At 46.0% G+C, this 24346-nt stretch overlaps 1 protein-coding gene across 1 annotated transcript; it reads right to left on the bottom strand.

Moving 5' to 3' along the window:
• Positions 1–698: 698 nt before the first annotated feature.
• On the bottom strand, positions 699–23533 carry NR1D1 (nuclear receptor subfamily 1 group D member 1). Its single transcript, XM_060781048.2, has 8 exons — positions 23122–23533; positions 7321–7659; positions 6797–6885; positions 6039–6183; positions 4374–4987; positions 3260–3445; positions 2233–2443; positions 699–1172 (listed from the first exon to the last, which is right to left on the bottom strand). The coding sequence occupies exons 1-8, from the start codon at positions 23519–23521 to the stop codon at positions 973–975; spliced, it is 2184 nt and encodes a 727-aa protein (XP_060637031.2). The 5' UTR covers positions 23522–23533; the 3' UTR covers positions 699–972.
• Positions 23534–24346: the final 813 nt, after the last annotated feature.

Here is a 24346-nt window from a genome sequence, read left to right as displayed (position 1 = left end):
AACATTGCCTGGCTGCTAAGACAAGCCAAGGAAAAAGGAGCAGCCTTCCTCCTCTCAGAATTCTCTAAAACGACTCTGATGGAGCTTGGTCTCTCCTAGACTTCATTTTCACTGCAACTTCTCATATTCATTAAGGTCCCAACCCAAAAGAGAGGTTGCTCAGTAACTCCTAAACATAAAAAGCATCTTGTCTTTTTGACTTTCAAAAAAAGTGGGATTTGAGTGATGGCACACATCAGTGGCCTCTCATTGGGAACTAGGCTTGGGATAAATAATAATATGATGGCAAGGAAGACCCATAAATATAGAGATTTGGAAGGAACAAAAATGTGCATATAGTCTGAATACCCAATTCAATTTTCATCTCTGGTAAAGAGGGAAATATACAAAATAAAATCGATTAGAGGTGACGTATAAAATAATTACATTTGTCAAACCATATACCATTTGATGTGGAATATGGAAATCTCACTACTTTCTGTGGCATATAAGCACAATTTACTTTACTAGGATGGGCCAAAGGTCTATAGCAAGGTGAGTGATGTGCTGTGTATAAGGTTTCAAGTGTTTCTTGCCTTCTCACAGTGGCAAAAGAGGTGACCCCGTTAGATCCCAGTTCTCCATCACACTCCCCACTTGAGAAAATTCCAAAAGGTAAACGAGGAACGAGAGGCGAGCAATGCAAGACGACAATCCAGGCATTTTGCTTTCAATATATTATTCCCATGTGGTTGGCACCACAGCAGGGAAGAGTGCCATACTATTCACACAAATCCAATATACATAAGGTAATATTTACAAAAAACGGCAGTTCTGCTTGCTTCTGTACAGGTGGGGGCAGCAGATGCTACACCAGTATAAATAGTTAGCTGGGTCCAGGCCCAGAGGGCAGTCTGGTTAGTGCAACGATGCAGGGAAGGCAAGAAAGGAAGAAAGGTGGGACAGTAGAAATGTGTGGGTCTCGCTTTCCATCTACTGTGCATCAATGCGGAAGGAGAGCAGCTTCTCAGAGTGCATATTATTGAGGGTGCGCAGGTCAGGAAGCTTCAGAAGTAGTTTGGTGAAGCGGGAAGTTTCCTGGGGGTGATTCTTGAGGATGAGGGCCCGAAGAGCCCGGATTAGTGTCTCCTGCAGCTGCTCCACTGATGCCTGGTTCTCAATGCCAGAGCGATCTGAATAGTGCAAAGATAACCAGTTAGTGATGCTATATGAGCAGCAAAACAGTTCAAAAACAGACAAAAATATCTAGGACTTAATGCAGTGATTTTAATGCTATTGATCTAAAAACACAGTACAACCCCCATATCCACTGAGAATACATTCCTAAACTTTGTGTAGATAATATAAATAGCAATCCCAATTGAAATGAAGGGAACCTCTAGCCCACAGAACAACACAGAGCCATTCTGATGGACTTAGGCAATGCCCAGAGGGGACATATCTTGGCAGATGTGGATAAATTAAACCACAGATACTGGTCCTATAGATCACAGTGGTCGTTTCCAGCCTCTCACCAGGATATCAACAAACCATCCCAGAATAAATTCTGAAAGGTCAGGATTAGTAACACATTAACATTGGCCATTAAAGAAAATTAATCTGTCACTGCTAAAGTAATGAGAAACAGTCACTGGTACTAAAAAGCAGCCCTGTTAATATTTAACAATTAAAATAAAGGATTTCAACATAGCTGTTGAAATATTTAACAAAGTAGATGTAATTAGTTATTTTAATTATTTCTAAACTCTCTGACTGAGCCTGATTTAAGGGATTCCAATGTTTCTGAACCCTTACTCATGCTTTCTAAAGCTACGTGCCTGAATGTATGACTTTGGAAATGAACACAAAGGATGATAGGTCCTTTGGCCCAACGAGTTTCAACTCAATTTCTTAAAAAATGGGGAGACAGGAAAAGGAATTGGGGACAACAACAAAAAACTATTGTTGCTAATATTTCTGGTTCATACCAGTTACAATGGTTGGGGAAAGATACTAAGCTAGTAACTTTTAATGGAAAAGAAGGCATGTCAACATTGTATAAAGGAGTTCTGTGGCACTTTGCCTTGGCTAAGACTAGAAGAGTTGATGGTCTTGGGCAAAGATACCTCTTGGGAAATAAAGCCAACAGAATAGGATGGGACATAGATAAAGCAGTTTCAAATCAAGGGAAAATCAAAGCATCTGTGGTACAGAGCTTGACATTTCGACCAATGCATGCTGAAGGACACCCACCTGCTGAGATCAGCACGACGGCTGTGAAGAGCCCCAACTCTTCTTCAGAGAGCTCCAAAGAACCAAGCTTCTCGCTGAATTCAAACATGGATGTCAACAAGTCCCCCATGCCCATTCCCCATAGTTCCTCAAGGCTGTACTTGGTGCGACTCATGAACGTCACAGTCTGCTCCTTGACGTTGAAAAGGGAGGCAAACCGAACCATCAGCACCTGGAGAAGAGTGAGAGAAGGAGAAACACGTCAGAACACAGGAAACTCATGTCCACAGAACCCAGTCAAATGCCTTATTTGTTGGTTTGCAGGAAATGGTTTTTTATCCATGAACCAAATGGAATTAGAAATGTTTGAGATGACATCTCAGTCTAGGAAAATGTCTAATGTAGCTATCTATTCCCTTTTCTCACCATTAACTGGTTAAGATTGACCAAAGTTACAATCGTACAACGTCTTGATGGCCAACATTATAGCCACCTCTGTCAAACATCTATCTCTCTTTTGACAGTAGTTCAGATTTGATCAAAACACTTCCATTTCAAAAGACATGAAAACAAGAATGGTTGTGTATACCACAAACCTAAACGCAATGCCACAGCTCCAAAGAGTGTGCCTAATGGTGCCCATATGTGTCCCAGAGCTTTCTGGATTTTCCTTTTAACTACAACTTCATTTGTGGCATCAAAGCCGGCGCTCTATCCCCATTGTTCCTTGTTGGGGGAACAAAGAGAACTTTGCTCAAACGATTTGAAGTAAATTGCTTTTGGAGCATTTATTTTGCTTTGGGACTGGCTGTGGTCCAGTCTCCCAAAAACAAATCGAAGCTATAGATTTACTCCTAATTCATTGCTATTTCTAAGAAAAGCCATTAGATTACTGAACTTCAGATATATAAAGCAATCTTGCTCCTTACTACTTTTATCAGCATGTACAAGTATATATGAGTGTTTATACACTCACAGACACAGTTTTTCTCATTACATTCCCACATAACAACATCTGGTAGCTCATAATTAGGGGGGGAAAGCCTACCTCAAATGTACCGGCTTTGAGTAGCGAGACCTGGTCATGTTGTGTCAGCTCTTGGAAACCAGGGATGTGCTTTGCGAATTCCACAACCTCTCGCACAGCAGGTGTGAAGCTCAATGAGAAATCCTCCCATATCTCTTGGACCGTGCGGCCACTGCGACCATAAGGGTGACAATTCATAGGACACGCCTGTTGAGGTGGAAAACAGAGAGTCACGTTAGATAAGGAACCAAGTGCAAGAATCAGATCCATCTGAAGCTGGCTGATGGGCTTTGCAAGCTGGCAGATAAGCCGTTTCTAAACTCCCATCTATGGCAGTTCTTAGGCATTTGGGTTTCCAACCCCTGATATTAAAAGGGTTTTCTTTGGTCTTCCAGCAGGGAGGGCTCAATGGAACTGATTTTTCACTACATTAAGACCTCTTTTTCGTATATATCCCTTGATGTAAGTTTTGACAATACAAGGGCTACTGAATTCAGCGGTTTTGTCTCTCTCAATCCACAATTTATCCTTCACACCTTCCCAGAACAGTAGCAGTAGATGAGTGTCTCCTTGTGGAACACCAAGCTGTTAAGCCACTTTTACTAATTAACACAACTGAGATGCCATCGCATGCGTTAATTGATGGTGTGAGTCCCAGTCCCAACTTGTTTACTTGGAAATTAATCTACTCCCAAGAGTAATAAAGAAATGTTTATTTCAAGTCCCTAGCATTGCAACTGTAGAACTCACTGTTTTATTATAAGTAATAATGTTTAACTCTCTTATCAATGACTGACCCAAGGTAATGTATCTGATTACAACACAACTCGTTTAGAACTAAATTCGGGAGTTCTAGTCCCGAAAAATAAATTATCCAAGTTCTTGTATAAATAATGGGTTCAAAACAAAAGTAAGCTAAGGTCAAATGACACCCAAACAGATGTTGGGCTCCAAAGCAGCTGAGATATGGACCATGAAGCTCCTCAAGCAATTTTCTCTTCTGGCCTCCAAACAGCCTAATCAACAACATGGCACATCCTTCACTTATAAAGAAGGCAGCTAGACATAACTGGCTACCGAATAAACCTTAGCAGGGAAAGGAAAACACAATGTGAGCTGTGAATATCGCACTTACCAAGAGTATATCTCTGGGGTCCGCTTGCCGTGGGCAACCTTGCCCGGTGGAGGGATCTGTCTGCCCAGACAAATAGTTGGAGGGGCAAAATCGATGTCCATTCATGTTGTTCTGGTGACAGACATTGTTGGGGGAGGAAGAATCAGAGTTCCAATTGTCATTCTGAGGGCAGAGCCCATTGTTGTGGTGGTTGCTGGTCAACCAGCTGTTCTCCCAAGGAGAGTTGTCACTCCCCAAGGATGGCGGGGTGCCTGTGGCCAGTTTATCATGGGCATAAACAAAAATCTCCTTGTGGGCCTTGGCTACTTGCGAGATTACGTCTTCCATGACATCGCCGGGGCTGGGGGAGCGTGGGGGTGTCAGTTGCTGGGAGAACTGGGAGAAGCACAGAGGTTGTTGGGGTGGCGAGACTGCATGGGATGGCGGGGAGCAGGGTGCCATCTGGGGCTGGTGGCACTGCAGGGGGCTGGTCGTGACTTGCGGGTGTCCCATTTGTATGTTCTCAGGTGGACACTGTGCACTCAGTTGGTTGTTGGCCATGTTGTTCATGGCGCTCTGCATCTCGGCCAACATCCTCTGCTTTTCACGCTTGGGGATACGCCCAAAGCGTACAGCTATAGAGAGGAAAAAAAGAGAAGACGAGAAGTGAGCATTATTATGATGTTTGTGGAGGGGTCATTTCATAAAACCAACATTGGAAGCATTACTTTTTTGCACTAGAACTCCCAGAATACTTTGGAAGTTGTAGGGGTTCAGTGGATGGCCCTACAACGCCTACTGAAAAGCAAACTTGGTCAAAGACCAATTTGCAAGGGAACCAGGCAGACTTTTTTGGCAAGGTGTACTACTGCCAATGCCACCAAAGAAAAGTCCTTATCCCATCTATAGGTTCAATTCCATATATAGATTTCTATCTCATATATAAGTTTCATCATAAAGGTGAGAGCAAGTAAGGCAGATTGATGGAGGACGACAGCTATTGAAATTGCTGGTATGGGAGAAGATAGGATGGAAGTCAACCAGTACAGTTGAGTAGTAATAATAATAATAATAATAATAATAATAATAATAATAATAATCTTTATTTATATCCTGCCACCATCTCCTAAGAGGGACTCGGGCAGCTTACAAGGCACTACAAGTGTAGTATATAACATAAACAGTACAGGAGTATAAAAAATAATACGAACAAAAGTTATAAAACAACCACTATTAACACACCAACTAAAATAAAAACAGTTTTAAACTCAGACCATCTGTAGTTAAAACTAACTGCCTTCAAATCACAGCTGAAGTGTCAAAGTGTCAACCTCATATGGACCTATTTCAGCCTACTCAAGGCCAAAAGCCTGCTTTAAAATCCATGTTTTAGACTGGATCAGAAGAAGCCAAGGGTGAGGGGCTAACCTAATTTCTTTTGGGAGGGTATTCTAGAGTAAGTTGCCTAATTGTGAAGGAGTAGCCAAGATATGTGTTAAAATACATCCTGAAAGATTTGTGAGGGATTGTATGTGGTTTTCTCTCAGCCTCCGCAAAAACACAGTTTCAGTGCTCATATATATGATTATATGAGCAAAGAAATGTGCAAAACAACCACTAGTCTTTCCTCACCAGCCACAGCCCACAAATTGCCAGCCTCCCACTCATGGTGCAAGAGGGACTCACCATCGCGGGACATGCCAACTCCCATGCACTTCTTGAAACGGCACTGCTGGCAGCGGTTCCGGTTGATGCGTACAATGTTGCAGGTTTCATTCTTGAGGCACTTTTTGTACTGGATGTTTTGCTGAATGCTGCGCCGGAAAAAACCCTGGAACAGGGAGGAGAGTGCATTAGCGTCAAGGTAAGGTGAGGCAGCAATCCCATCTCTAAATTTAGACCCTCAGAGTTTAAATAGGCTTTCCAACCCAGATCCTTGAGACTGTGAGCTAGAGAGTAACTAACAAGGTCTCCTGATTTACATGGTACACAGCAGTTTGGGATCAAGGGACCCATCTTCTGTGTCACTGCCCCACATAGGCGTGACAAATTTAAGAAAGGCTCTAGGATATTCTGAGATTCTTTGCACCAATACTAACATTTTTAAGTGAGGAATGAAAGCTATCATGCAGGTACCACAAAAAGCAACTGCAGAACCAGGAGGTAACAGTCAACTCACATTTAAAAATTGGTCCTTGGGCCCAGCAATGCTGCCCACCCCTTTCCTAGTCTTTTTTTGTGCCCACAAAGATAGTGAGGCAAACACTTCCAAGGGGCTGGATGCCATGTCCATTCACTCAAAGAAAGTGTGCCATTGGAAACTTGCAATCTCAAATGGAAAAATACCTTGAGCTAGCCTCAGTCCCTACATCCCACCCCTCTGGTATTAAAGTCCTACACACATTCTTCAATGCATGGAGGAAAAGGGAGAGAAAGATGCTCACCTTGCAGCCTTCACAAGCGTGGACGCCATAATGGAAACCAGAGGCAACATCCCCACAGACTTTGCACAAGAGGACCATCCCATTGAGTTCTGAGAGGAGAAGGAGAGAAAGAGAAAGACAGGCAATGAGACTTTGTGCCCCCAAAACTCTTTTTATTCTATATTGCCAGATTGCTCCTACCCATAGCCCATGTAATAACTCTGAAAAGCCCAAAGCTGCTAAACTGCCTCTGATGAATCTGGGAGGAATTCAGGCTGCCAGAAAGGTGTACTGAGGAGATAGGATTGGACCTAGGCTTGTAATAAACTGGCAAAGATGCTGATTTAACTATAAACCCCTTTATTCCAAGACCCAGGCTTGGAATAATCTGGCAGAGGAGTTGATTTAACTATAACTGCTGTAGAAATGCCCACCACAAAATCAATAACCTGTGCCCCCAGAACTTGGAGGAGTTGCTCCTCCAAAATCCCCCAGCCTGCCTTTCCAAGGATTGCTAAAGCTGTAGTGTCTGTCCCTATACTTACTTGTGATGTTGCTGCTGGTGCTTTTGGTTGGAGAGACGCGTCTTCCATCATCCACAGCCACCTGCAAACTTCCTGGTGAGCCTCCAGAACTATAGGAGGAGGATGACGAGGAAGAAGAGGAAGGAGAGGCGTCATCACGTAGCCCAGCTGAACTGCCCCCATATGGGCGACCAGAGTCATGCCCTAGGGATCCAGTGGGTGAAGGTGGAAAGTAGCTGGGGAAAGCAGACTGCGAGGAAAGTTGGCAACTGCCATTGGAACTGTCACTGCCGCAGAGAGAGACGGGACTGGTGCGGCTTGGTGAAGAACCATTGGAGCCAATATAACTGATCACACCACCTGTAGAAGGTTCAAAAGACATAAAGAGAGAGTCATTAGAAACTGTCTTCCAGTCATAGATTTGCTAATGCAGAAAATTCTGTGTTTGATGGCTTGAGTTTCTTTGAAACATCATATTAGGACCTCAAATATATCAACTGCTTTAAATCTTGAGGCTTCATTATTGCAAAGACTATAAGATAAGAGAATTGCATTGAAAAGTTGTATTTTCAAATGCAAACACACACAAAAAATCTGACAATTATTAGTGGTTGGAAGGCAGAATATTTCTGGAGAGCAAAGAGATGCATGAACAAGGCCCTTACACTTTCCTCATGCCGCAAGTAGGTTTGCCATTTTTCAGTTGGGAAGCCATATATCCCATATATGTCTAAGAAGCACCCTAAGTCAGCATACAGCCCTGTTCTTCAATGCAAGGAAGGGCCCTGCCACCTACACCAACTGACACAATCCAAGCCTGAAGATGCTATTATGCAGAGAAGGGAAGCACCTTTCCTGAGGCAGAAAAGGTTACACCTTTAGAGCTTCACAGATTTAAAAAAGCTCTTAAATTGGGGCACGAGGACAGAGGTTTACATAAATAGAAATGCAGTGGAGAGACAAAATGGCCAACCTGATGTTGCTCGTAGACAATAAGTGCATGGTTATAATTAACTGGAAGGTAAATAGCTTGACGCTGACTCAGACAAGTGAGCCAAGCTCCATAACGCTGAGAACAGCAAAACATGCACACGTGCATGCATACTCACCAGACAACTGACCTGAATAAAATGTCACCCTAAATCTAAATACAGCAATCGCTGAGCAGGCAGAGAAGCACACCTACCAAGCCCTAGGTATACCAAGCCATATTAGGTAAGCTATGAGAACATCTGGATCGCTTTGCTGAATCAAAACAAGAGCATTATGTTCTGCTCCCAGCTTTGGCCAGAAAAAAAAATCCCTAGGAGCTCCTATGTAGACAACACTCAGGATGCTGTGGAATAGAGTTCAGCATTTAACGAAGGGTTGGACTACATAAATTATTCCCAAAATTTGGCCATCCAGCTATTTTAGACTTCATCTCCCATAAGCTCCAGCCAGTTTGGCCAATGGTCAGGAATTCTGGAAGCTGAAGTCCAAAACAGCTGGAGACCAAAGTGAGATGAATGAGATGATCTCCAAGATCCTCTTAACTCTAAAATTCTATTTCAATTCCTATTCCTATTCCCTTAAATTCATGGAACTAAACAAAACAAAAGGGGTGCTTTGAATGCAATATTCCTGCTTCATGGCAGGGGGTTGGACTGGATGGCCCATGGGGTCTCTTCCAACTCTATAATTCTATAACTCTTGAACCCATGGAATCTGATAACTCTACATGTTCTATCACTTCAATGGATCCACTCCATTTAGGACTCTTAACTGGATTTAAGCTTATGCCTACCCTATCTTTGAACATGTGGGATCCTTGGCTACATACTCAGAGCTTGGCAAATCTAGTTTTTGGACTACTACAACAAAGCTGGTGCAACTCCAGTGTCCTCCAGCCATTATGGAAACTGTAAGTTGTCATCAGGAAAAAGCATAATTTTCAGATTTGACACATACTAAACAGTTTTCTGTCTCTAAAGAAGGGATTTCTCCCTACTCCTGTTACCAGCTGCTACATTTGTTTTTTTCCTGTCTTTCTCACTCCATCCAGATGCAGCCACTGCTGTAAACAACAGGATTATCATATATACACATGTAAAGGGAAATGATGGAAAGGGGGAGACAAGCACCTAAAAGACATAGCAATTAATGCTTTGGTTCTCCCTGCGAACATGTGAATTTTCAGCAATACATGTGAGCATCTGGGATACAGCGCTCGGCACATGGGAGCTGTCTCTGAGGCCACGTGCAAGCACTGGAATGATTTGGAGAGGGGGAGATAAACCTACTTTTGAGCAAAAACTACTGATGAGGAAATTAAAACAAAGCCGCCAAGTGCGTGGGAACTTTGTGGTCAGCAGGCACCAAGCAAACACCAATCCTGTTTTATGATCCGTGGTGGGAAGCTCAGAGGCACATCCCGCCAAAATGCTTCTCTGGCAAATCAAACTCCCTCTCTGTTCTCAATTGCTGACCTACATTTCAATGCTGCAAAAGGGAAAACACACACAAGAGCAGAGAGGAAAAACAGGGCAGGTGGCCAAGCGATTGTTGAAAACATGGGAGGAAGCCAAAAATTGGGGAAGGAAAAAAACAGCCTGCTATCACGCCCCTGGAGTTGAGGAGGGTGGCTAACCTGGGAACCTGGAGATAGAGGAAAACACATACCGCTTTTTGAGCCGGGCTACTTGCCAAAGGGCAAGCAAGGCAGGAGAGGCCTCAAGCAAAGGAAAAACAAAGCAATCTAAGCCAACGGGATTATAAACAAGGTCACGTGTGAGAGCCACGTTCAAGGGCCAGGCGGGCCGTTGCAACAACAGGCCAGAGGAGCCCTTGACCAGCACTTGCCTGGGAGGCTTTTATCAACACTGGCTGGTTCCCACTGGCCCATGACCTTCCTTGTATGAGACCCAAATATTTTGGGGAGCTGGGGAAAAGAGAGGGAGCTGCTTGTTCGGCAATTGTTAAAAACAGACATTGGAAATTTCCCTTTCTGGAGTAGAACGGAACTAAAGGATTTGGAGAATTACAGTCCAGAAAAAAAAGAAACTTCTCCAAGATCTCACAACACAATACAATCCCTACTAGTATGGCAAGCACTGCTTTATTCAACCTGGCAGCATCTCCTCTGTTTTTACATTAAAGAAAAGGGTTATGTTGTCAAGGGGATACTGGGTGCTGTGGTCCCAAAACGCACCAGGAATTTAGACATATATGTGTTTTTATTATTTGCTCACCAGGAGCATATTACCTTCTCCAAGATCGCACTACAATATAATCCCTGCTAGTATGCCAAGCACTACTTTTCTTAACCTGCCAACATCTCCTCTGCTCTCATGTTACAGAAATAGCTGGTGGGGTATATTGTCTGGGGGATTCTGGGTGATGTGGTCCCAAAATGCACCAGAATTTTAGACGTATGTGCTGTTTTATTCAATGCTCATCAGGAGTATGTTACCAACCCTGTCTTCTTGCATTGTGCTTCTTAAAACTATCTGATGTAAAGAGCCAAAACCTTATAGGAACAGAAAGGACTAGGCTCAATACTAGGCTGTTCTGAGTCCCTTTAACACCCAAGGCAGACAAGTCATACTCTTCTCCACCCAGCAGGAAAATTGTAATAATAAAAGAATAATTAATTAAATTAATCTTGTCTAAGGTAACTATTTCATCATGATTTTACAAATGGGCAATTCAATTTATCATCTGCCTTAAGCAGGGCAAGAGCTCATAGCTGAAGCTTTGACCCCTTGCATTACTCTACTTCCTGATTGAAATCTAGATATTTTTTCCTCTTCTTCCCTATCACCAGGCACAGTGAAGAAACATTCACCATAAGGGAAGATCTTCTTTATGCTTTGTTGCATTTAGAACACTGCAGGAAGATATGTTAATTGCTTGCATGGTCTGTATAATTCCTCTCTGCGCGCCTAGCAGGGAGGCTCTAGCTGCGGATTTCTCTACCTACAGGAGGTCAGACTAGAGAACCCCTGAGGCTCTCTTCCCAACTATGACTCGTATCTGGCTTTGAAGTTTAAAGTGTCTCAGCCCCTACTACTGTGGGGCAAATCACATAACAAGCTCAGTATGCTGCATATTGCAAAAAACATGAGCAAGCATCATGCAAGCTACATTCTTTTGGGGAGTTCTATATATGAGAAGCTGAACTGGAATAAATAGAGGAAGTGATGCAGAGCATCTTCCCCCCCAAGTATTTGTAGTTCACCAAGGGCCGGAAAATGGATTCTGCTGCTTCCTGACCCAGCACCCATAACTGGGTTCCTGTTTCCTCTCTGTGAATTCTCTGGCTTATGCACTGGACCCTGGCCCCCGATCAGGGAAATGCAGTTCCCCCAAAGGACATTGCCCCACTCTCCACCATTTGTGGACTCTTTTGCGGACCTTTTCTGCCCTTTCTGATTGACTTGGTGCCCTGGCATCACGGGCTTCCTCCATGAACTCAAAAACCAAGCCGCTTGGGGAGAAGGAGCTCCCCGCCTGTGTGTGTGTGTGTGCCTTTTGCTGAAGAGGATCATATCTCAAGAACTCTATTGATTGCCTTTATCAATTTCTGCGGTCTTTTCTAATAAACCTTGCTGGGATGGGATGGGGATCTTTCCTATGAAATCTATGAGCTTATGAAGGTTTATGAAGAATGTATATGAACTATATGTAATGAAATGAAACAAGATGTACCCTCACCCCCTTCCTTGCCTTTCCCCTCTTGAACTTTGCCCTACAAAAGAGTATGTGACCTGGGGATTACAGTTTAAGGAATCCAATTTCCTTGGAAGAAGCTCCATTCATATTGACATTGCATGGAAAATACTGGCAAATCTATGGCTTTGTTTTTCAGAGTTCAGACAAACAAAAGTCAGAGATTTTGTCAGCCAAAAGCCCGGAAAAACAGACTGATTGCATCAATTATGGTGTTTGTGCATGCTCCCTTGTGACAAAGGACCCCTTTGCCCGCAAGGTTGAAGATCCAGACACCACCCACCGCCACCCTCTTTTCCCTATACACATCTTTTATCGGAGCCCAGGAAATCCCTTGTCTCCCCTTCCGCCTCCCTGCCGTGCGAAGAACAAAAGGTGTTCCATCAGCTGGCGGACGCCTCCAGGCGATCCGCCCCTCTGCGCTGTCAAGATACGTCCCGCCTCCTGGCCGCTGATTGGACAATCTCCGGAGGCGCTCCAAGGGCTCTGATTGGCCCCCTGGAAGCAACAGCGGCCGGCGATTGGAGGGAAGGCGGGACCAGCGGCCAAGCCTCCTCCCAGCTGTTCTGGAGCCGGCCAATCAGGACAGAGGGAACTGACAGGAGGCGGGCGGGGGATTCAAACCCGGATTTCTTTGTTTTGCCTGTATAAATATGCCTGAAATTCACTGTACTGTATGCTTACTTGAGGAAATATCCCTGTAACGCATCCTTTTCAGCTGAATCGCTAAATAAACGCTTCGGTCGCTGGGTACCTCTTCAGCCTCTGGCGAGATTAATTCTTAATATTGTGCGCTTTGGATTGGCTTCTGCTGGCAGCTCGCCAAGGTCAAGACCCCATTAGAGGTCTCCAGGGTTCCCCCTCGCTGGGAGAACCCTCCAAAAAGGAGCTCGATATCATTTGGCTTTCCACGAAGGGACTCTGCTTGAGGTTCCAGACTAAATTATAGCCTAAATTTTCAAGCAGGCGCCTTGGTCTGATTCTTTGGGCCAGCAGCAAAGGAGGAACGGCTTGGGAAAAGAGGCGCCTCTCTTAATTTGGACTCTCCTTCTTGACAAAACTACAAATTCTCCCACAGCCACTTCCTCCCAAGCTCTGACCTGGGGTTTCAGCACAAAGGAGCGCCAGGGAAGCCTTGATCCAAGGACTTCCAGGAAGAGGAGCGACCGACGCGGAAAAGGGGGGAAGAAAACGTCCGGACGGGTAAGAAATCAACCGTGGGCTGCCTTGGCTGTCAGGTGGGAGGGGATTCTAGGCTTCCTGAACCAGCTTCGGAGTTGGCCCACTGGGGAGGGATTCTCTAGGTCTCGGTAACAAATTCCTGGCGGGGGGTAGCGAACATCCACGTTTGAGGCCCGGAATAGCAACTCAGCTCGCTTTTGCGGCCTTGGCTGGAGCTACGCAAGGAAAGGGAGCCCTTTCCCTTTCGAGTCTGCCTAGCTGCCAAGGGCTGATCGCCCCGAGCTCTCCTGCTAGGAACCATTCAGGCTCTGGCCTGCCTTGCGGTTGGGGGGGCCACCCTGATTAGCCACTGGTTTGTGGGGCTACCAGAGAGAGATGGGCGCCTGTTATTTTGGGGTCAATCGTCCTGTCTCATCGGAAACACCTTTAGGAAGAGTACTGGCGGAATGGGACAGGGTTGCGTCGCTGACGCAGGCCAGTAGGGTAAAAAAATCGCATGGAGAGGTGGCCCACCAGGCCCTCAGCAGGTGGAGTTTCGTGGCCCCTCATGGCAGTCGGATCGCTGTGAGGGGGCCAAAGGGACCGAACTCGCCCCTGCCTCATGCCTTTTTTGCCATGTGCCGGAGGAGGTGGAAGGGGGGTAGTTGTGGCCAACTCCTACCATGCAAGGGGAAGGTAACAAAGCCCCAACCCCCAGGAAACCCCCTCCAGACCTTTCCCCCCTCCCTTTGAAAATTGCTTGTTCCCCTACCATCCCATTCCCATTTCCCTTTACCCAATCTCCCTGACTCCTTCCTTCCCTTCCCAACCCCTCCATTTCCCTATTCCCTATTTATGATATGTCTGCATTCATATGCCCCTCCTAATTTTTTCCCCTGTTCCTTGAGGCTTTGCTCCCCTCCTCTCCTGCTTTCTCCTGTGCCACCTTTTCCTTCCTTCAGATGGGAAAAGGAGGCATTGCTCATTCCCTTCTTCACCAAGCAGCCTACAAATCCCTTTCTTTCTCAAGCTGAATCTTCGGTGCCTGTTTATTTATAATAAACAGTGTTTCTCCTCGTCAGGAGAGACCCTGCCACTGATGTGACTCAGCTGCCTTGCAAAAGTCTCTCTCTCTCTCTCTCCTGGCCTCCCTGACCCAAGAGCTCTCTTTTTCTCCCCTTCTCTTCTGTGCAACTACAAAACCCATTTTTCAGGGGCAGTCACCAATGTCCCTGCCTTATCCTTTGTTCTCTCTTTACTCCCCAACTTCCTTTTTTTTCTCCCAAAACCCCTCCTCCCTTTCTCCTCTTGCAAAGGGAGGTGTAAGAGGGGACCTTTTCTGTTCCTGTTTCCTCTTGCCAAATAAAGTTTTCTGGGTCTCTCTCTCTCTCTCTCTCTCTCCCTCTCTCTCTCCCTGCCTTTTTTTCCCCTTTTCTCTTTAAGGACCAGACCTCATCAAAGAGTTCCATGTGCTTGTGAAATGTCTCTGAAACCCATCCTCTCTCTCTCTCTCTCTCTCTCTCTCTTTCCTCCCCTCCCATCTTCTAAGGAACCAGTATTCTGTGAACTCTTTCCTCTATCTCCCAGAGAAATCCTGCTGCTCCCTCTTACCTCTTTCTCCAAAAACCTAAGGAAGGGATGCTCCAGAAGCATTCCCTCCTGACATTTCACCCACATCTATGATTAAATCTCTCTCTCACACACACACACGCAGTCCCTCTGATGCTCTTTTCCTTCCTGGCCCTTCCTCCCTCCCCTTTCCCTGAGCGCATGTACGTGTATGTCTAAATTATCCCATTAACTGCCTTAAATATGAAGGGGGCGTCGAGGTCCAGGGGTCCCCTCTGCATGAAGAGCAACTGGTCGAACTGTGGGACCCATAATCCACTCCTGCCGCTGAGGACAACTACCTGGGCGGGGTGAGCAAGGGAGGTCTGTGGACTTTCCTGTGTGGAACCCAGATGGCACAGGAAGATCCCAGGAGAACAGGACCAGACCCCTGCCGCCCAGAAGAGACAGCCCCCCCCCTAGAGGCTGATCTGAGCCCCCACGGGGGAATGCCATCGCAGGAGGAGCAACCAGGGTCCCACAGCAACTGCCATGAAGGAAGGAGGCCCTGCCCGTTCCAGAAGCTGTGCAGAGGGGTGGCCCAAAGGAGACCACTGACGCCCCCACTAGGTATGAAAGTTTTTCCCTTTTGTTTCCCCACTAACTACCCTTGGGCTGGGAAGGGGGGGGGGGTGGGGGGGCTGTAAACCTTCTTTCTGACTGTCCTAGACACTATCCCTGAGTCTCTGTGATGATGGAGGGCCGGACCTGTCTGCGGTCACCAGGAGGCGCCACGCCAGAAGGAGTAGCCAGACTGTGCCCCATCTTCTCCCTCCCCCAAGCGCCAAGGGAGGAGCCAGCGCCCCCAGGAGGCCTGAGGACCACTGCCAGATGGGAGAATTCCACCATGTGCTATCCTTCTTCATTGGGAACTCACTTGGGACCCCTGAGTGCTCCATGCTGGCTGCCATCACAGACTCCATCATCCCCTGCCTCCACCGTCTTCGCCTTCTTACTTCAGTTTTTTTTCTTCCTTCCAACCCAAAGAACATTCTGCCACTGGTCTCTCCCACCCGGCTGGGTCCTGCTGTTGTTGCTTGAGTTGGGCCCCGAAATAATCAACAGAATACAATCTAATCAGTCTAGAAAGAGGCCCTGGATACTTGGGGGGAGTGTCGAGGCTTGAGGAAATGAGTGTAACCATTTCCCAGCCTCGAAGGGAGGATTTGATGCAGAGCATCTTCCCCCCCAAGTATTTGTAGTTCACCAAGGGCCGGAAAATGGATTCTGCTGCTTCCTGACCCAGCACCCATAACTGGGTTCCTGTTTCCTCTCTGTGAATTCTCTGGCTTATGCACTGGACCCTGGCCCCCGATCAGGGAAATGCAGTTCCCCCAAAGGACATTGCCCCACTCTCCACCATTTGTGGACTCTTTTGCGGACCTTTTCTGCCCTTTCTGATTGACTTGGTGCCCTGGCATCACGGGCTTCCTCCATGAACTCAAAAACCAAGCCGCTTGGGGAGAAGGAGCTCCCCGCCTGTGTGTGTGTGTGTGCCTTTTGCTGAAGAGGATCATATCTCAAGAACTCTATTGATTGCCTTTATCAATTTCTGCGGTCTTTTCTAATAAACCTTGCTGGGATGGGATGGGGATCTTTCCTATGAAATCTATGAGCTTATGAAGGTTTATGAAGAATGTATATGAACTATATGTAATGAAATGAAACAAGATGTACCCTCACCCCCTTCCTTGCCTTTCCCCTCTTGAACTTTGCCCTACAAAAGAGTATGTGACCTGGGGATTACAGTTTAAGGAATCCAATTTCCTTGGAAGAAGCTCCATTCATATTGACATTGCATGGAAAATACTGGCAAATCTATGGCTTTGTTTTTCAGAGTTCAGACAAACAAAAGTCAGAGATTTTGTCAGCCAAAAGCCCGGAAAAACAGACTGATTGCATCAATTATGGTGTTTGTGCATGCTCCCTTGTGACAAAGGACCCCTTTGCCCGCAAGGTTGAAGATCCAGACACCACCCACCGCCACCCTCTTTTCCCTATACACATCTTTTATCGGAGCCCAGGAAATCCCTTGTCTCCCCTTCCGCCTCCCTGCCGTGCGAAGAACAAAAGGTGTTCCATCAGCTGGCGGACGCCTCCAGGCGATCCGCCCCTCTGCGCTGTCAAGATACGTCCCGCCTCCTGGCCGCTGATTGGACAATCTCCGGAGGCGCTCCAAGGGCTCTGATTGGCCCCCTGGAAGCAACAGCGGCCGGCGATTGGAGGGAAGGCGGGACCAGCGGCCAAGCCTCCTCCCAGCTGTTCTGGAGCCGGCCAATCAGGACAGAGGGAACTGACAGGAGGCGGGCGGGGGATTCAAACCCGGATTTCTTTGTTTTGCCTGTATAAATATGCCTGAAATTCACTGTACTGTATGCTTACTTGAGGAAATATCCCTGTAACGCATCCTTTTCAGCTGAATCGCTAAATAAACGCTTCGGTCGCTGGGTACCTCTTCAGCCTCTGGCGAGATTAATTCTTAATATTGTGCGCTTTGGATTGGCTTCTGCTGGCAGCTCGCCAAGGTCAAGACCCCATTAGAGGTCTCCAGGGTTCCCCCTCGCTGGGAGAACCCTCCAAAAAGGAGCTCGATATCAGAAGGAGGGGGCTTTTTGCTTGCTTGCAAAATAAAAGAAGTGGTACAGGAGGTCATGATCATGAGTCAATAAAATATTCTAGATTGTACACTTCTAGGACTCACTCATCTCTAGCCACCAAATGACCTTATGCACACATTTTGCATTTTTGCACAAACAGACATGGTGGGGGTAACATGCACCAATGGCCTGCACTTCTATCCTCACTTCATCACTTAAAGACTATAAGGCAAGTTCTGGAAAATATCTTGTCACCAAAGGGCCAAACACAAGGGTCAGGGACATCATTGGGAGCCTCATTCCAGCACCTTGCAAAAGGATAAGACTAAAAATACCAGCATATTTTCACCTAAACAATTCTACTGACAGCAATAAGACTTTCATGAGGTTCTGGAAGACCTAGTGATGCCTAGATGAAGTGTTTTCTCTCGGGTTGGATCCACACTGTCAAATAATGCAGTTTGACCTATATAACTAATTTCAGTGCAGTTCAAAACTGCAGTGTAGATCGTGCCTGGGTCTCCAGTACAATTTTATGGGTGAAGTTCCTCCATTGAAAGTTGACCATTGATCAGGCATGGACCAACTTTGGCCCTCTGGGTGTTTTGGATTTCAACTCCCACAATTCCTAACAGCCTACCACCTGTTAGGAATTGTGGAAGTTGAAGTCCAAAACACCCAGAAGGCCAAAGTTGGCCCATGACTGCCATAAATCCATATTGAAGGCCTAGAGATAATACTTCTTCAGACATGTGTAGGTCCTCCAGAGCTATTCTATGATATGCTTCGTCTGGACGTCATTCATTCCAGGGAAGAATAATACACTTCCAATGCCATACAGTGTTTTTGAAGTAGAACTTTATTCCAGAGAGATAGGGACTCCTATTGAGGCCAGGCAAGGTCCCAAGGACGAAGGAGGCCACTGATTATTCAGGCTGGGGCTCTTGATCTCAATGAAGAGCCTCTAGGTCTGCAGAGGTCTGGGAGCCAGCCAGGTGTCTGGCGTGTCAAGGCAGGCATGATCACGCTGTCTGGGTTGTGAGTGTGGCCCTGGCACGTGACCTTGCTAGCAATCCCGCTGGCACCAACGGCCTTGTGTTTGCTTTGCTCATGGCCTCTCCGGAAAAACCACCTCACAGGGCCCTCCTCCTATTGACTCTCTTTCTTTCAACAGTCAGGAAGCAGGATTTGCACTCCTGGCAGGTCAGGGCATGAAAAGGTGGCAGGGCTGGGCCCTCCGGCGGAGACAGGCCTCCCTATTCTGCAGTCTTCCTTCCCAGTCGGGAGCCTCTGAGTTTGCATGCTTAATTTAATATATAGTCTGCATAAGATGCTTTGTCCCAAGTGGGTCACGGAGAATAAATAAACCTTGTGAGGGAGAGGGAGATGCGAGGACCCAGTTGGATGCCTTCCAAATGGGTGGGGAGAGGCAAAGGCGCTGTCATGCTGGATTACGCTGGGTGTCGCCTGTCCTCGGTTCCTTGGAAAGAGGGCAGCTCAAGAATGACTGGAGGCACGTGTGGGGTCTTTAGCCACATACACGTGGCCTTTTGACACAAGACTTCTTGACCCTGAAAGAGGTGGCTGATCCTAGTGGATCTCCAGTGAAGGTGGTCCTTGGATGCTGTAGGTCAATTTTCGACATCCAAATAAGACCTCCCTCTTTTTTTCGCTCTCTGGGTGAGTGGACCCCAGCTACGGTGGGTGAACCTACACTGTAGATTTAATGCAGTTTGACACAACTATAACACCTATTATTATTATTATTATTATTATTATTATTGCAAAGATGGTGGCACAAGCCAGTAAAGGTGGTCCCAGTGGTGATTGGCACACTGGGTGCAGTGCCTAAAGACCTTGGCCTGCACTTAAACACAATCAGAACTGACAAAATGACTGTCATCTGCAAAAGGTCACCCTACTTGGATCTGCATTATTTACTGATACATCACACAGTCCTAGACACTTGGGAAGTTTCCGACGTGTGATCCAATACAACAGCCAACATAGTGATCTTGTTTGCTGTGATGCAAAATCCAGCATATATATCTCGTTTGCTGTGACATACTGTGTTTTTGTGTCAGTAAAATAACAATAATAATAATAATAAATTTCTAGACCACCCTCTCTCCACAGAAGGACTCAGAGCTCAATGCTGTGGAATGAGAGGAGATGTAGGATCACAAGGTCTTTAGCTTTCTCTGTCAATGAGTGCTGGTGCCTCGCCAAACTACAACTCCCATGGTTACAGAATGGGAGAATTCTTGCACCTCCAATATCAAGCCACAGATGCAAAACAAAGATTTCAGAAACCACACAGACAAGGATTGGGACTTTGGTGAGCCCAACAAGAATAGATCAATTAATGGTTGATTAGTGATTCAACACATAGGTAAATTCCACCCAGCGGGAATCAGGCCAAGGACATTCAAATTCAGAGACAGAGAGGCCTCACATACATAAATAAATAAATAGCACAATACCAGTCACAATTGGGGACGATGTCACACTGACCTCAGCGGGACTTAGACCAAAATAAATATATCCAGGATTGGGCTGTACCAAAGTTCACACTAAATGGCTATAGGAGACTTTCCTATACTTATGAGAGGAAATGTATAGCATTCTATTCCACTTACAGAATTTCCCTACACAAGATCATTGCAAAGCAAATGCAAACTACATCTCCCTCACCTTCCCCCTCTCTCAGACATCACCCTCACCAGAGAAACTTAACATCTGTCCCATATTTCATCACCATTTCATTATTATTTTTGTTCTAAGAAGCAGACAGATACTATTCAGGTCAAACAATATGGGAGGAATTGTGCCAAAACTTTCTACTTAAGTTCTGCACAAAATAAGTACCATTTAACAGAAATCATAGAGTTGGAAGAGACCTCATCGGCCATCCAGTCCAACCCCCTGCCAAGCAGCAGGAAAATTGCATTCAAAGCACCCCCGAAAGATGGCCATAGTAAGAGGTAGAATCATACACCCAGAAACATGGAGCACAATCAGGAATGTGCCTTTATTTTGGCTACTGTTTACAATGCTTGAAGGGAGGCTTCCGGATTCCACAGCATCTTAGGCTAAAATGACTTCTGTGTGAGTAAAAAAAAACTTGCCTCTAGCAATCTAAACGTAGTATGTTTACTACTGTTGTTATTTACTATATCAGGCATGGGCAAACTTGGGTACTCTGGGTGTTTTGGGCTTCAACTGCAACAATTCCTAACTATCTCAGCCCCCTTCCTTTTCCTCCTCAGCTGCTTAGTTCAGTTCAGTGCCTCTGAGCATGTGCAGAGAGCCTTCCTTGTCATTGTGTATTTCTGCATGGGACAGGGTTGGACTGAATGGCTCCCTTGATCACTTCCAACTCTTGTGTTTCTAGTATTCCTTTTTCTGGGAAAAAGCTAAAAGCAGCGAAAGACCTAATAGTCTCTGAGCATGTGCAGAGTGAATCCCAGTACTGGAGAACTTAAGCAGCTGAGCGGGAAAAGGAAAGGGCCTGAGGCTGTTAGGAATTGGGGGAGTTGAAGTCCAAAACAACCAGAGGGCCCGAGTTTGCCCATATCTACACTATATGGACCAGTTCTACAGTACTGGGATTCACTCTGCACATGCTCAGAGACTATTAGGTCCTTCGCTGCTTTTAGCTTCTTCCCAGAAAAAGGAATGATAGAAACACAAGAGTTGGAAGAGATCAAAGGGGCCATTCAGTCCAACCCTGTCCCATACAGAAATACACAGTGACAAGGAAGGCTCTCTGCACATGATCAGAGACTATTAGGTCTTTCACTGCTTTTAGCTTCTTCCCAGAAAAAGGAATAATAAAAACACAAAAGTTGGAAGAGATCAAAGGGGCCATTCAGTCCAACCCTGTCCCATACAGAAATACACAATGATAAGGAATGCTCTCTGCACATGCTCAGAGGCACTACTCTGAATTAACTATATTTAAAAATAATCATTCTGGGCATAAACAAAGCCCATTCTGTACATATGTAAACACCAGTAGCCTTAATTCGGTCTTAAAAATCCCAATGCTCCAGTTTTGTTTGAATGATAAGCCCTTTGCACGTGCTCAGATGCAGTGGATACAGATTTTGAATATTACTTCCAAAAGATCTAGACTTAAAAAGGAGGTTGTAAGGTTGGCAGGTCAGTGCTTTGGCTTCCACGTGTTTCCCCTCGCACGTGGTGCCTTGCTTCCTCCAAGCCTCGCCCATCACGCTTTGCCCCGCCCCTCGCCTCCCTATTGGTCCTTCCGTGCGAAGGAAGCTCCGCCCGCTGGGAAGAATCGAACCTTCTCAGTTCTTCCTGGATGGTGACGTCACCCCAAGGAGGCGTGCCTGATAGGCTAATGATAGTGGAACCGACCTATGCGAAGCGAGGGGCGGGGCCAGAGGGGAAAACAAACTTTGCACGTGGCTGAGCCGGCTAGGGGGACACGTGAGGGGATTGCTTGGGGAAAGCAGAGTGGGGGAACCCCGGGAAAGTGGGATTCCGGAGGGGATGGGGAGGAAGGGAATCCTAGAAAAGATATGATGGCGGCAAGACCTGGATTAGATCTCGAGGTGCCCCTAGATCATAAGGGAAGCAATGTCAAGGGTTTTTTTCCCCTCCTAGATCACAATGCTTTGCTTCTCCTGTGAATCTAGGGAAATATTAAGACTATTAGTAGCCCAGATTGAAAACTGATCTCTTTCCTTTAAACTGACACTTCAATTTGATCCCTAAAGGAGAGAGATCCATCAGATGCCTGGGATCCATAGGCTGGGCAAGAGAACCCAAACAAGGAGGTATAAGGCAGGGAAATAAGGGTGTGGAATGAAAGGGATCGCTTTTGCCCCCTTCCCAAACCCCAATACTTCTTTTGGAAAGGAAGAGCTGCAAATGAGCTCGACCCTTTTTAAAAGGATCCCTCACCCTGCAAGATCCAAAAGGCAGATCTCCAGCAAAAAGGGAGAAAGAGAGGGAGACATTTCCTAAACTGGGATGGGGCAGGAGATAAACATGTAGGAGCAGGACTTGGGGTGCATTAAGGTCCATAATAATAATAATAATAATAATAATAATAATATATTATTATTATTATTATTATTATTATTATTATTATTATGTACTCTAATGCATTGTAATAATGATAATAATCTATAGAATTAGTGCAGCTGTAGTTTTGCAAGGTCTTATGATCCCATAGCATTGAGCCATGGCAGTTCAAGGCATGCCAATAGTAATAGTAGTAGTAGTAGTAGTAATAATAATAATAATAATAATATGATTTACCCTAATGCATCATCATCATCATTATTATTGGCATCCCTTGAACTGCCATGGCTCAATGCTATGGGATCACAAGACCTTGCAAAACTATAACTGCATTAATTCTATTGTAGTAGTAGTAGTAATAATAATAATAATATGATTTACCCAAATGCGTCATCATTATTATTACTACTGGCATCCCTTGAACTGCCATGGCTCAATGCTATGGGATCACAAGACCTTGCAAAACTATAACTGCATTAATTCTATTGTAGTAGTAGTAGTAGTAGTAGTAATAATAATAATAATAATAATATTTACCCAAATGCATCATTATTATTATTATTGGCATCCCTTGAACTGCCATGGCTCAATGCTATGGGATCACAAGACCTTGCAAAACTATAACTGTATTAATTCTACAGATGCACCCCAAGAGGATCTTGGGGACCAGAGACAAGAAAAAGAGGCTCACCAGGCGCGTTGTTGTTGCTGTCCAAAGCGGCCATCCTTTGCGATGAGGCAGGAGGGAAGGGATGCCAAAGGTTGCCCCCTTCTTCTCCTCCTCTTCCCCTTGGTTCTCTTCTTCTGCAGCCCCTCAAGGTGCTGCCCAATGCGATTCCCCTAGGAAACCCTAGGCAAGAAGGTGCCAGTGTAGTCTGAGGGAGACACAACTGGGAGATGCTCTTGGGAGTCAAGGGAGCGAGGCAAGTGCTTCCTCCGCTCAGCCCAAGCGATGCTGCTCTGGCGGCTTCTGCTGCTGCTGCCTCTGACTGCTCCTCTGCCGGGCTGCCTCCCTCCCTCCCTCTTTCCCTCCCTCTCTCTCTCCCTGCGGCTGCGCAGAGGCCGGCACGCGGCCCCGGAGCCTCCCCCATGTGACGCCCAGGGAGAGCCTCGTGCCCCAGTGACACACTTTTCTGGGGCTGCGGCGGGCCGAGCGGGAGGCACATTGCACCGGGCTTCTCCGCGGGGCGGGGGGCCGGGCGGCGCGCGCGGGGCTCCCAGGGAGGGGGGCCAGGAGGAGTTCCCCGGATGATGAGGGTTCTTTCTCTCTCGCGCGCGCCCTCTCTCTCTTCGCCCCCTCCCCTCCCCATCTGCCCAAGGAGTGACTGTGCAATTCTGCTTCTGCCTTTCCTCTCACAGTATTATTATTCCTCTTTCTCTTATTGTTACTATAGTTACCCCCCCCCTCTCTCATATTGCTATTATTATTCCTCTCATATTGTTTATAGTCATCCCCCTCTCATATTACTATTATTATTCCTCTCTTATTGCTACTATAGTTACTCCCCTCACTCTCATATTACTATTATTCCTCATTGCTGCTATAGTCATTTCCCTCTCTCTCATATTACTATTATTATTCCTCTCTTATTGTTACTATTATCCCCCTCTCTCATATTACTTGCTATATCTCTCTCTTATCATTACTATTATTCCCCCTCTCTCATATTACTATTATTCCTCTCTCTTATTGCTTCTATAGTTATCCCCCTCTCTCTCATTACTATAAAGGTAAAGGTAAAGGTAGTCCCCTGATATTAAGTCCAGTCATGTCTGACTCTGGGGTGTGGTGCTCATCTCCATTTCTAAGCCGAAGAGCCAGTAGACACCTCCAAGGTCATGTGGCCGGCATGACTGCATGGAGCGCCGTTACCTTCCCGCCGGAGCGGTACCTATTGATCTACTCACATTTGCAT

The sequence above is a fragment of the Anolis sagrei genome, chromosome 6 (assembly GCF_037176765.1).
Source record: "Anolis sagrei isolate rAnoSag1 chromosome 6, rAnoSag1.mat, whole genome shotgun sequence".
Taxonomy (NCBI): domain Eukaryota; kingdom Metazoa; phylum Chordata; class Lepidosauria; order Squamata; family Dactyloidae; genus Anolis; species Anolis sagrei.
The sequence above is the reverse complement of the archived record's forward strand: the minus strand, read 5'-3'. Positions and strand labels throughout refer to the sequence as shown.

Bases quoted from the DNA above. Each gene is read 5' to 3' on its own strand.
- NR1D1 (XM_060781048.2), bottom strand. From the start codon at position 23,521: ATGGGGGAGGCTCCGGGGCCGCGTGCCGGCCTCTGCGCAGCCGCAGGG. The intron at 2,444-3,259 runs GTAGGCTTTCCC...ACTCTTCTCCAG, and splicing joins TCAAAGCCGGTACATTTGAG to GTGCTGATGGTTCGGTTTGC. The intron at 1,173-2,232 runs GTGGGTGTCCTT...TGCACTATTCAG, and splicing joins CGTCGTGCTGATCTCAGCAG to ATCGCTCTGGCATTGAGAAC.